Source organism: Clupea harengus, chromosome 1 (assembly GCF_900700415.2).
Source record: "Clupea harengus chromosome 1, Ch_v2.0.2, whole genome shotgun sequence".
NCBI lineage: Eukaryota > Metazoa > Chordata > Actinopteri > Clupeiformes > Clupeidae > Clupea > Clupea harengus.
This window is the reverse complement of record NC_045152.1, coordinates 10,059,688-10,072,346: the sequence shown is the minus strand read 5'-3', so window position 1 is coordinate 10,072,346 and position 12,659 is coordinate 10,059,688. Positions and strand designations below refer to the sequence as shown.

General features: G+C 43.2%; 1 protein-coding gene across 3 annotated transcripts in view; it reads left to right on the top strand.

Moving 5' to 3' along the window:
• The window catches only part of cacnb1 (calcium channel, voltage-dependent, beta 1 subunit), a 33,037-nt gene extending 21,185 nt beyond the window's left edge, over nt 1-11,852 (top strand). For 2 of the 3 annotated variants that reach the window (XM_031567236.2, XM_031567242.2), the window contains exons 8-15: nt 507-587; nt 2,192-2,250; nt 2,515-2,624; nt 3,407-3,415; nt 5,063-5,214; nt 6,653-6,748; nt 7,492-7,677; nt 10,050-11,852. In XM_031567236.2, coding sequence (XP_031423096.1) covers nt 507-587; nt 2,192-2,250; nt 2,515-2,624; nt 3,407-3,415; nt 5,063-5,214; nt 6,653-6,748; nt 7,492-7,677; nt 10,050-10,580 — 1,224 coding nt within the window. In that variant the 3' untranslated portion in view covers nt 10,581-11,852. The remainder of the gene's footprint in view (nt 1-506; nt 588-2,191; nt 2,251-2,514; nt 2,625-3,406; nt 3,416-5,062; nt 5,215-6,652; nt 6,749-7,491; nt 7,678-10,049) is intronic. The other variant, XM_031567252.2, reaches the window with a different exon arrangement.
• Nucleotides 11,853-12,659: the final 807 nt, after the last annotated feature.

Below are 12,659 nucleotides of genomic sequence, written 5' to 3'. Positions count from 1 at the left end.
GAGCTTTTGTTTTCTCTCTCTCTCTTTCTTTCTCTTTATCTCTCTCCCTCTCTCTCTCTTTTCTGTCTTTCTCCTTCTGCCCCTTTCTCACCCTCTTGTTCTCTAGCACTTTCTGTGCTTCTCGTAGTCTATCTGAGCTGAAGTGCTCTCCATACAGCAGTGAGGGTTATGATCAGGACAGAGATTACGCAGACATCACTGCTTCTCCACTGCAGAAGGCATTGGGCCATACATGTAGCAGTAACACACACAAACTGAAATCTGTCACCATACTCCTGTTCATACACCCACCAAGTGTCTTTGGATTTTGTGATGCTGCAACATGTATAACATGATCTAACATTGCATACGGTACACGTTACCTGTTCACTCAAGCCATAAGCGATGCATGCATGCACACGTGTGGTTTGTGTGTGTGTGTATGTGTGTGTGTGTGTGTGTGTGTGTGTGTGTGTGTGTTTGTGTGTGGTATTTAATGTTAAATGCACCGTTTTATCCTTCATTAGATGGAACATATTCCCCCGTATGATGTTGTACCATCCATGAGGCCTATAGTACTTGTGGGGCCCTCACTTAAAGGCTATGAGGTATTTTCTTTATGCTCTCTACTAATTCTTCCTTTATTATGTATTTAATGTGTGCAAACATTTAGGCACTTTGGTTGTTTTAAACTTTTTCCTAGACAGTTATATTCTATCCTTAATAGCATTAGTGTGTTAATATGAAATATCATATTTTATTTGTGTTGTCAATCAATAAAAAAATAACGAATGAATTGCATAAAACTCAAGCTTGTAACAATGGATATTTAAATATGAAATCACGATTTTAATATAGAATCAACACAAAGGAAGCATATTTAAATTAAAATACTATTGTTTAATAGCATCTTTTACATTTTGAACAGAGATTTTCTCCTGTGAACTACAGATTTCCAATTAAACCATCAAGCCCATCAAAGCTTACTGTCAGATTGAAAGGCATATTTGTTAGGTGTGCACGTAAAGTGTGAAAGGATTTTGAAATGGGGATTGAGATGAAGAGAGACAGACCTTTGGGAAGGGAGATACTTTGGAGGGAGATAATGACTAGGTCAGCCAGTCTGTAGTTAGAATGTGGTGTGCAGCCCATAAGTTGAAGTGCTCAATAAACTTGCAAACTTGTGAATTCAACTAAGCTCCATGTCAGGTGTACGTTGGATGCACCCAGTTATTTGAACAATTACATATGCATTAACAGAAATAACAAAACGCGTCAAATATTTCAAAAAATGTTAAGTGTCAAATATTTCAAATCAATCGCAAAACTTAACGTCTTAGCACAAATGATAGCACAAATCACTCTTTTTGAAAATAGTAAAGTTTTCCAATGAGACATTTATCAGCCCCTCCAGGATTTTGTGATCTTGCATTTTCACAAATTCACGCACATTCAAGGATTTCCCACATTTTCAATAGTGGGTTGCAAATTTCTGCAAAAAAGGAAAAATGGAATTTCTGCATTATTTGTGACTGATTTTATTTATCTCAAAATCAATGCAATTTCTTAAAATTGCCGCAGCAAATTCAGTTCCTTTTGTCCACCACAATCACAACAAACAACAAACCCTCTCAAGATCCTGGTGGGATCACAATTTTTAGGAATTAGGAAATTCAGGTAGCAAATTCAGTCACTTTTGGTCGCCACAACCACAATAAACCCCCCTAAGATCCTAGAGGGACTGATTTATATATGCCGTTACAGAAAGAAGATTACAAAGTAACAGGCCACATTGCAGACTGAAAAACTAAAGACCATCAGGTCAGAACTAGAGGAAACCAGTGTAACTTGGGATACCTGCAGAGACAGAAAGAATCAACACAGTCTAAACCCACCAAAGAACATTAGCAAAATCCAAAATGCTTGAAACTAAAAAAACTTCCTGCCAAGTACCTTAAAAACTGTACAAGTACCTACAGGAAAATTGTTGATGTCTTGAAGACAAAGTGAGGTCGCACCAAATATTGATTTGATTTATTTTCTTTTTTGTTTAGTATACTTTGTATATTATGTTATTCGATAAGTAAAAACTATTCATGTCATTGTTTTTGAAAGCATCCTAACATTACAGCAACTTTTCAATCATGCCTATCATTTTTGCACAGTACTTTATATGTTATATGTTAATTGTGTGTGTCAATGTGGTCTACAGGTGACTGACATGATGCAGAAAGCACTGTTTGACTTTCTGAAACACAAATTTGAGGGCAGGTAAGTTCTTAATGTTGCTGATGACTTAAGCTGTATTCCAACTAGTTAAAAAAACTCAGGACTCAGAAGTCAGAGATTTGGCTGGGGGAGTAATTTTTTTCTCTGAGAGTCTGACTACAAACTAGAGAATGAGGTTGCTGTTCTGAGAATTTAAAATGTCCATGTTTCCAAGGTACCTGGAATACAACAATAATGTGTGGAACCTATTATGACATCATGACTTATGCAAAGATTTCACCATGGATAATGTGTTCTGTGTTCTAGAATATCTATCACCCGGGTGACAGCAGATATCTCCCTGGCCAAACGTTCTGTCCTCAACAACCCCAGCAAACACACCATCATAGAACGTTCAAGCACTAGGTCCAGCCTGGGTAAGGCAATGAGTCTACTTAACATGTCTGACAAACACACACACCTAATTAAAAGTTTAATTTGCATTATTGTATGTTTTTCATGTACACGTGTGTGTTTCATTCTCTACTGTGTGTTTTGTTACGAATGTATCTATGTTGTTTTCCAGCCCTGCAATAATATTTAAATGTAAGAAAAGAAAACTAAAACTGAAGCAAATAGCTAGATTTTTTCTGTCAACAGAGATTTGGTACTTTCACCAAGTAACGAACCAACCTGATTTTAAGTTCAGCCTCAAGATATATATATATATATATTCATATGGAATACTTTGATTTACTTTGAATACTTTGACTTATGCAATATATGAAGAGGGACTGTAAGTAAACAGAGTCCATGGAAGTCAAGCTCCATTCCATGAAATATGAGATGTACTGTGTGTGTGGATTTTAGGCTCATCCACGAATACACTGGAGTTTACTTTACTCTTCATAAACCTTGGTAATAAATGTAAATGGGCCACAATGACGGTGAAAGACTGTCTGAGTTAACTGTTGAGACGTTTCCCTTTACGATGTGTCATTTAGGGATGGAGTCTGAATGATCTCCTCCAACTCTGCGTGTCTGACTGTGTCTGTTCTTTCTCTTTCTCTTTCTCTTTCTCTTTCTCTTTCTCTTTCTGTCTCTCTCTCTGTCTCTCTGTCTCTCTCTCTCTATACATATATTTCCCTTTCTCCCATCTCACCCACTCCCCTCCCTCCCTCCATCTCGTGTTTCCACTGTCTCTCCTCCCCCACCTCAGACGTACTGGGTACGTATCGTCCCACCCATGCAGAGAGCAAACACTCCTCTTTCTACCACATCTGTTCATCCATCCATTCGTCCTTCCATTCATCCATCCATTTATCCATCCATTTATCCATCCGCCTTGCCTGTCCTCTTGTCTCTCTTCTAATGTTTGGTGTGGGGGTTCTCTGATGCTCACAGCACGCATGAATAACAGCAGAAAAGAAGGTGTAGGAGCAGATGAATAGGAGAGGATGTGGAAAAGAAGAAGGGAATGGTCTGAGGGGGCGAGGATGGCGGTTTAGCGCGTTCCTCTCTGCCCACTGGAGTGTAAAGCGATAGCCTGTCTGTGTGTGAGGAGGGGGGTTCTGAGTGTGAACACACACACACACACATACACACACACACACACACTCAATGTACAGAGTAACTGGACACCCCTCTCGCCAAACTAAATAACACACATACATACAGGCACGCCAACACACACACAGAAATGCACAGCCTTAGACACACACACAAATCAGCATACACATTCACATCCAAACACACTGCAACCTAGAAACCAGTCCTCCCTCTGCTTCCATAACTACGAGCTCCACTTGGAGAACTCTACCATGTAATCACTGATCAGCAGTTTCATTGGCCCCGGGGTTTTAGTTTACTCACCGTTTGAGTTCCTGCATGTGCTCTCAACCTCATTTGTAACACGAAGCAGGTGCCATTCTTAATGACCGTTGGACACACACCCACAGACGGCCATTGCAGTGTGCTTTTCTTAAAGGATTGAAATGATGTGTGAAGCATTTGTATTAGTATAGCTGCAATCCAAACATTATTAATATTAATTTCAATAATGATTGTGGTTATGTTTCTAATACATTATACAGTGTTTTCTCACTATGTTGGTCTACCAGAATGCCTAAAATAAATGTAAATAAAATTAGTATACATTTCAAAATCAGGTCATTACCATTTTTACTTCTCTTGTACATCCACAACACAGAGGTGTAACTACCTCACCTACACTCCAATGGCCCCCTTGCCAGTTTTGTGCACATTTGTATGTGTTTCTACGGCCATACACATTTATGTATATACATAGATATGTGTTGGAAATACTAAATTAACATATATTTGTGTGTGTGCTTGTGTCTTGGAGCCTCACATTGTCTTTATGTAAATTAATTGATTGAATGAATGTTGCTGTGTTCCATTTAACGGAGTTTAAATGGAAAGAAACATAGAGTGCAGGTTCACATCTTGGCAATACATACATTTACACACACGCACTAAAACACATAATTAACACACCACACCACACCCACCCACCCACACACACACACACACACACACACACACACACACACACACACACATACATACACACACACACGTATGCACTAATACACACACCCACGCTCACACACAGTTGGACTGAGGGTCACCTCCCATGCATGTACTAACATGCAAAATTGCATTTGTATAATTTTTTGTATACACTCATAAAGTGTGTCGTTTTGAAAGGTAAGTGCGCTTGTGTGTGTGTCTGTGTGCGTGAGAGTGAAAGAGAGAGAGAGCATGTGCGCATGCAGTGTGTGCACAGATATCCGTGTGGGATCGTGGCTATTTACTGAAGGTCTTCTCACCTCCCTCTCCCTCTCTTTCTCAGCTGAAGTTCAGAGTGAGATCGAGCGGATCTTTGAGTTGGCCCGTACGCTGCAACTGGTTGCCCTAGATGCTGACACCATAAACCACCCGTCTCAGCTGGCAAAAACCTCCTTGGCTCCAATCATCGTCTATATAAAGATAGCCTCCCCCAAGGTACCTAGCATACACCCTCATGACATAACACAGGAGAATATGGTCACCTGTAATCCGAATAGGGGACCTAATGGGTATTTAGCTTGGATTATTATTATGCTCTACCTAATGTACAGTGGGGAAAATAAGTATTTGACCCCCTGCCGTTTTCGCAAGTTTGCCCACTTGCAAAGAATTGTGTGATCTATAATTGCAATGGTAGGTCTATTTTAACAGTGAGAGACAGAATATCAACAAAAACATTTTATAACAGTTATGAATTGATTGGCATTTGATCGTGGAAAATAAGTATTTGAACCCCTAGCAAAACATGACTTAGTACTTGGTGGAATAACCCTTGTTGGCAAGCACAGACGTCAGACGTTTCTTGTAGTTGGTCACCAGGTTTACACACATCTCAGGAGGGATTTTGGTCCACTCCTCTTTGCAGATCCTCTCCAAATCCTTAAGGTTGCATTTTCATTGTCCTGGCTGAGGGAAGGAGGTTCTCGCCCAAGATTCCACGGTACATGGCCCCATCCATAGTCCCCTCGATGCGGTTGAGTCGTCCTGTACCCTTGGCAGAGAAACAGCCCCAAAGCATAATGTTTCCACCTCCATGCTTGATGGTGGGGATGGTGTTCTTGGGGTCATATTCAGCATTCGCCCCACTCCAAACGCGGCGAGTCGAGTTGATGCCAAAGAGCTTGATTTTGGTCTCATCTGACGACATCAAGTTCTCCCAATCCTCCTTAGAATCATTCAAGTGTCCATTGGCAAACTTCAGACGGCCCTGTACATGTGTTTTCTTGAGCAGGGGGACCTTGTGAGTGCTGCAGTACTTCAAACCATTGCGGCGTAGTGTGTTGCCAATGGTTTTCTTTGTGACTGTGAGCTGCCGAGATCATTCACAAGCTCCCCCTGGGTAGTTCTGGGGTTATTCCGCACCTTTCAGATGATCACCGATACTGCATGAGGGGATATCTTGCATGGAGCCCCAGGCCGAGTTTTTGTTGATATTCTGTCTCTCACTGTTAAAATAGACCTACCATTACAATTATAGATTACGCATTTCTTTGCAAGTGGCCAAACTTGCAAAATCGGCAGGGGGTCAAATACTTATTTTCCCCACTCTATATAGTCTTGGAGTCGTGCAGAATTATTATGTCCATTATTATGTTATTATGTCTCACACAGACACACACACAAATGTTCTTTCTTGTCCTCAATATTACATTGCCACTTTTTGCACAGTGCTGGAAATAACTGTCAAACAGAGCTCTGAAGATCTGGCAACTTTTGAGAGTGCTTGACCTTTTGTGTTAACCAAGTTGCTGTTTTTCTCTCTGTCAGGCACTGGTGCGTGCACACGCACACACACACTCACAGCATGAAATCAGTCACACTCTTACACATACACATTAAACACGTTCTCACTTTATTGGTTCTCCTCTCTCAGGTACTGCAGAGGCTGATTAAATCCCGGGGGAAATCTCAGGCCAAACACCTCAATGTCCAGATGGTGGCTGCAGATAAACTGGCACAGTGTCCCCCTGTGAGTTCTTCTGTGTGTATGTGTGTGTGAGAGAGACAGAGAGCAAAGTTGTGAGTGTGAGTGTTTGTATGTGTGCTTGTTTTTTTGTAATTCAAGTTTTTATTTAGGCATTGGTGTTTGACAGTACAACATTATACATTACACATTGTGAGACATTTCTTATTATGCACATTACATGTAACATCGGTGGCATAGCAAAACAAAGATGAAATAAAAATACAGTACAAATAAGACCATTTGTGTAAAGGACATGTTGATAGTTACATAACTAGGAAGAATATCCGTATAACAATTTTTGATGTTGGGTACATTCAGAGGAAGGTGTTCAAGCTGCATGCTCATCAGGCAGTATAATGTGAGCCCAGAACGAGACCCAGATTGGTGCCCTGTTCTTATTTCTATTGTCCACCCTGTGTATGTGTGCTTGTTAAAGAATCTCATCTGACATTACTATTATAGAACAGCCTTGACATTTTATTGCGTTTTCCATTTTCAAGAATCGTTCACATAGTCGAAAGAGAATAACAAAGCCATTCCAGTATGTGCCTTTGTCCCACCCTTACACTCTTGCTCCCTCAGATGTTCAACTGGTCATAGGTCTCACTTGTGACTCGCATCATCATGAGACATGATAAGAGAAAATATCCATCAAAAGAGAATCCGTTCTGTACCAGCGAGAATCAGAATCTATGTTCTATATTCTCATAAGAACACATGAGATCCGTCTCTTGTCTCCCCAACAGGAGCTGTTTGACATCATCCTGGATGAGAACCAGCTGGAGGACGCCTGCGAGCACCTGGCCGACTACCTGGAGGCGTACTGGAAGGCCACGCACCCCCCGAGCAGCAACCCGCCCAACCCGCTCCTCAACCGCACCATGGTGACGGCCGCGCTGGCCGCCTCCCCGGAGCCTGTCTCCAACCTGCAGGTACAGGTGCTCACCTCCCTCAAGCGCAACCTGGAGATGCTGGAGGACCAGGAGGACGAGCACACCCTCTAAGACCTGACTGGGAGTGGGGGTGGTGGTGCGGGTAGAAGCAGGGACAGGGGTGGGTTTGGAAAGTGGAGTCATTAATGCACCTAGTCGCCTCCGCTCCCATGGTTGGATGTTGCCCTGCCGAAGTGAAGTTGACCCCCTTGAGGTTTCCTTCTCCTCTTCTCTACTCTCCTCTCCTCCATTCACTCTTGGCCCAAGCTTCCCCTCATCAGAGACAAAGACGTGTGGCTCTCAGTTCATCGCAAAGATCATGCTCACTCATCTCACACACACACACACACACACACACACACACACACACACACACATACACACACACACACACACACAGGCAGTGCACATCCATGAGACTGAAGGCAGTAGATGCCTGGTGCCAGTTCATGTGGAGGTAGACACACACATGATTTCTTAGTCATTCACTCTCTCTCTTAGCCAGTCACAAACGTCACCACCACCCACCCCTCCTACCATTCTCCATCCCCACTGTATCTTCTTAGGACTGTTTGCCCCCCCTTTCCCTTAGTCCCTTATCGCTGTGGTAACACACCAGCAGTTCTCTGCCCTCCTCCAGGTTGCCATGGTACTGTCCCTGAAAAGAAGCAAGGCATCTGACGCCACACTAATGCAATGGTTTCTAATGGCCAGTGTGTGTGTGTGTTTGTATGTATGTATGTATGTATGTATGTATGTATGTATGTATGTATGTATGTGTGTATGTTTATTTGTGCAAACTTGTAAGAATGTTGTATATGTCTATTTATTTCTAGCAACGTGTGTGTGCACGTCTGTTTGTGGTATTTTTTTCTGCACCCAATGTGTGTGTGTGTGCCTGTGTGCATTTAAGCATATGTGTGTGTTTGAACGGTCATGATTGATTTACCCTGCTAAACGAAAACACAGGCTTTTTTCTCTCTTCGCCTCTCTTGGATATGTCACTGCAACGGTTACCTTGGTGACAGTTATCCTGTCCCCATGGCTGCTAGATCCCCATGGATCACTCATGTGGATGATGCCTTGTTTTGATTTACAGAATCACGCTCTAGATCAGCATCAGATCTCTAATCTAACAAAAACCTGACAAATTAGTTAAGATGAAGATCAAACCCCTTTACAATAATAATGCATAACAATAACAATATACTACAGCACTCACGTAACTCATTTATCCATATTTCTTGAATATAGAGGTTTTACACCTATATGAATCCTGTATGATTTGGGACACCCTGTCTTAAATTGGGCTATAGGCAGCCTATTGCTGAGTCTTTCAATCACTTAGATTTGACCACTGAAATGTCTTCCTGCATCTCATGACTCACATCTGCCTCTAGGTGGAGCTATTCTTCCACATGAAATTTTCCTTCCCTGTAACTGCCAAATGTTTTACATTACTCATCTGTGTGTCATTATCATTGTTTGTGACTCATCATCGTTTGTTATAGTGCTAGTATAATGCATGCTTCAACACATTCTTTGGAGCTTAAGACGCCACACTGGCCTCTGATATTTGATCAAAGCAACAGCATGCACACGCAACCGCCATTTCAGAGTGGCGAAGTTCTAAGTAATATAATCAGCCAGCACAAATCAATTTAATTTATGTTATTTATTTATTCATTGTATGTTTGTATCTTGCTTTTTAAAGGCCATATAGCCTGAAAAGAAACTGGTCTCAGAAAATCTGTATTTGTGCAGATGCATAACTAAAAGTCTTCTGCCCTTTGACAAAAAGCTTACCTGATCTAGTATCGCTGGAATGTTCTAGGTCCGGTTCAACTTTGGGCCCCACAAACTATCCCTATCCTCTACCCCCCCCCCCCCCCCCCTGACTGCAGGTCCCCTGAATAATTAGACTCAGTCCCCCCCACTGGTCTCTTATGAAGAATCACACAGGTTTATAGACAGTTTAACAGATTACAGAGATTAATTGATAGCTGTGAAATGTAAATACTAACAGGTAACCTACTTATTTGAACTTATTTATGACATAGTTTTTAGGTTGGTAGCACTGTAGTGTAACAAATGCTCCCAATGTGATGCTGTTGTTATGCCGTCCATTCAGAAGTCAGCACGAGTCTGACTGTGTGTGTTGTGACAAAACAAAACAACGAGATCGCCTTTGCGTAGACAGTAGAGGCCCATGTTGGGATTTGCTGTGGACTGACTGAATAACTGTGAAGCCTGTTGTGTTGTTTGTGTTTGCCATGAGTCTAACTCCCACTAACCTGCTGCTTCGCCCTCGCTTTGCTGTTTGTCTCTGCATGTTGATTGGCCGCGGTGTGTGGCATGGCCGTGGCTCACAGCAGGGGCCGTACCTGGTGCACGGAGAGCAGAAGAGGGAGGGTCCTCTGTCCGAGTGTGGGGCCGGCAGCGGCGGTCTACACGACTACCAGGGAGACGGCGGCGGGAAGCAAACGCTGCAGCAGCAGACGTACCTGCGCTCCTCACGCAGCCAAACCCGAGGTGGCGGCGGCAGGGCCCTGTCCCGCCAGGACACCTTCGACTCGGAGACGCAGGGCAGCCGAGACTCGGCCTACACTGAGGCCGGCGACTCCTGCATCGACATGGAGACGGATCCGTACGAGGAGCCCGACCCGTACCGCTCCCGCCTGAACCCCGCCCACCACCACACCCCCCGACAGGCTTCCTGGGAAGACGAGGGGGCGGAACCAGACCAGGAGAACCTCAACCACGCCCAGGCACAGACGAGTCAGCAGCACCATGGGCGGAGCAAGCTGCGGGAGCGATACTGTCAATCACCTGTGGAGGGCGGTGCCAACATCAGCCGGAACCAAAATCAGGATGAATGGAGCAGGGATGTGTACATTCGCTGAACTGGATGACAGGGAGGAGAAGGGGTGTAGGCAGGAAGGATAGGGGAAGAGTAATGGGGATGGGGGGAGGGGGGGGGGGGTAGGGAGAGAACAGAGAGGATAATTCAGGGGTTAGACACCGTGTGTTTTTTTTTCAGAGGTTGTGCCAATCAGAAAGTCTCAAGCCACAATCTGTTTACAATCATAGATACACTCACAATCATTAGCCAGAGGTGCAGTGTACAGATGACACACTCAGTGTCTCTCTCTCTAACTCGCTTTCTGTTACACAAAGACACACATCTATCCACCCACAAACATACTTTCACTCTCTCTCTCTCTCTCACACACACACACACACATACACATGCACACACACACATACATGCCTGTATGTAGACATTAACAGACCACATTGTATCATACACTAAAACACACATCAGATTGTACAGATAGCAGATTACTCCCATACTCACCTAGAGAAACTCTTTTGGTTTATCCATGTCTTTGTTTTATTTTCCTTCCTGCCTTTTGTTTCATATTTTTTATTTCTGCATGGATATAACAGGCAGCAGGACTAATGCAAATATAGAATGTAGATGTAGAATCCAGTAGTGTTAGGAGAGAGAGTGCTTCCATGTCTGTCTTTGTGTGCATTTGTGTGTGTGTGTTTCTGAAGCTGTTAATAGCCTGGGTATCTGTTTTTATGTGTGTTTGCGTGAAGGCTGTCTGTGTGAATGTCCTCTGTAGTCTTAAACTGAGTTGTCTGCATAGCTCAGTTTCCGCACCAATCTGCTGGTTTTAGCTCTCACTCCACCTTTATGTTCATAGTTGACATTACCATAGTTTATTCCTGTTCATTTTAAATGATGTACATCAAACTTATTTATTATCTGTCGACATCTGTATGTAATGGTGTACTTGCTGCTGTGTGTGCCTCCTGCCAACAGAGGGCACTATTAGGGGTGGTCTGCTCCCTGTAGTCCTTCACTGCACTGTATTGTTCTCTCCTTTGCTGTTGCTGGGGTGATTACGCTGGCCACAATGTTCTCACTGCAGTTGTGTGACAGCCTTTAACGAGGCCTCCCGCCTTATCAAAGTGTCAGTCTCTCAGCATCACCAATCACAAGTGCCAGAATGTCTCGCAAAAGCCACTCCTGCCCCCTTGGTGGGTTTTCTTAAATCGTATCTTGTATGCATTGTTGGTTTCATCTCTGTTTGTGAGTGAGTGAGGGAATGTGTGTGTGTGTGTGTGTGTGTGTGTGTGTGTGTGTGTGTGTGTGTGTGTGTGTGTGTGTGTGTGTGTGTGTGTGTGTGTGTGTGTGTGTGTGTGTGTGTGTGTGTGTGTGTGTGTGTGTGTGTGTGTGTGTGACTGGTCTGTGAAGTCACTTGGATTATGTATTTCTTTTATTTTGTTTTTATTTGGTGTCAGTCTGCTCCTTTTTGTAATATTGACGTAATGAATTGAGAGATATGAATATCACATACAGACAGACACCCACATGTACATAGGCTCATTCATAAACACACTATGCACACACATATGCACACTCACACACTCATCGTCCACAGTCTGTCCCTGACACACAGTTTTGTCTCTCTTGTGAGCACACACACACACACACTGACACGCAACTACTAAGACACGTTCTCTCGAGCACCCACTGCCAAACACTTGAAGATATGTGCTCTTTTCTGCCTTTTGTGCTGTTTCTCCTGTGGACAGTCTCTGTGTATGAGACTTTATGAGTTGTATGAGGGTTTATAGTTATGATGTGTGGGTGGCTGTGCATTTGGGGGATGGGTGTTGATGAAGGTAGTAGAGTGTATGAGGGCTGGGCAGGAGACTAGTCCTGCATGGGATGGGGGTTGGGTGTGAGGACCGTCAGCGTGTGTCTGTCTGTGTGTCTGTGTGTCTGTGTGTGTGGCGGTACGAGTCAGTGAATGTCTTTCGTGGGCCCCTGCTGCCCAGCCATTTAATCAGTTGAGAAAAAAATAAAAAGAGAACATCCTAGATAAACACAGTAAATATTAATAAATGAATAATGTTATTGTTGCAACATCACAATTGTTTAAAAGAGAAAAGATGACAAAATGAAC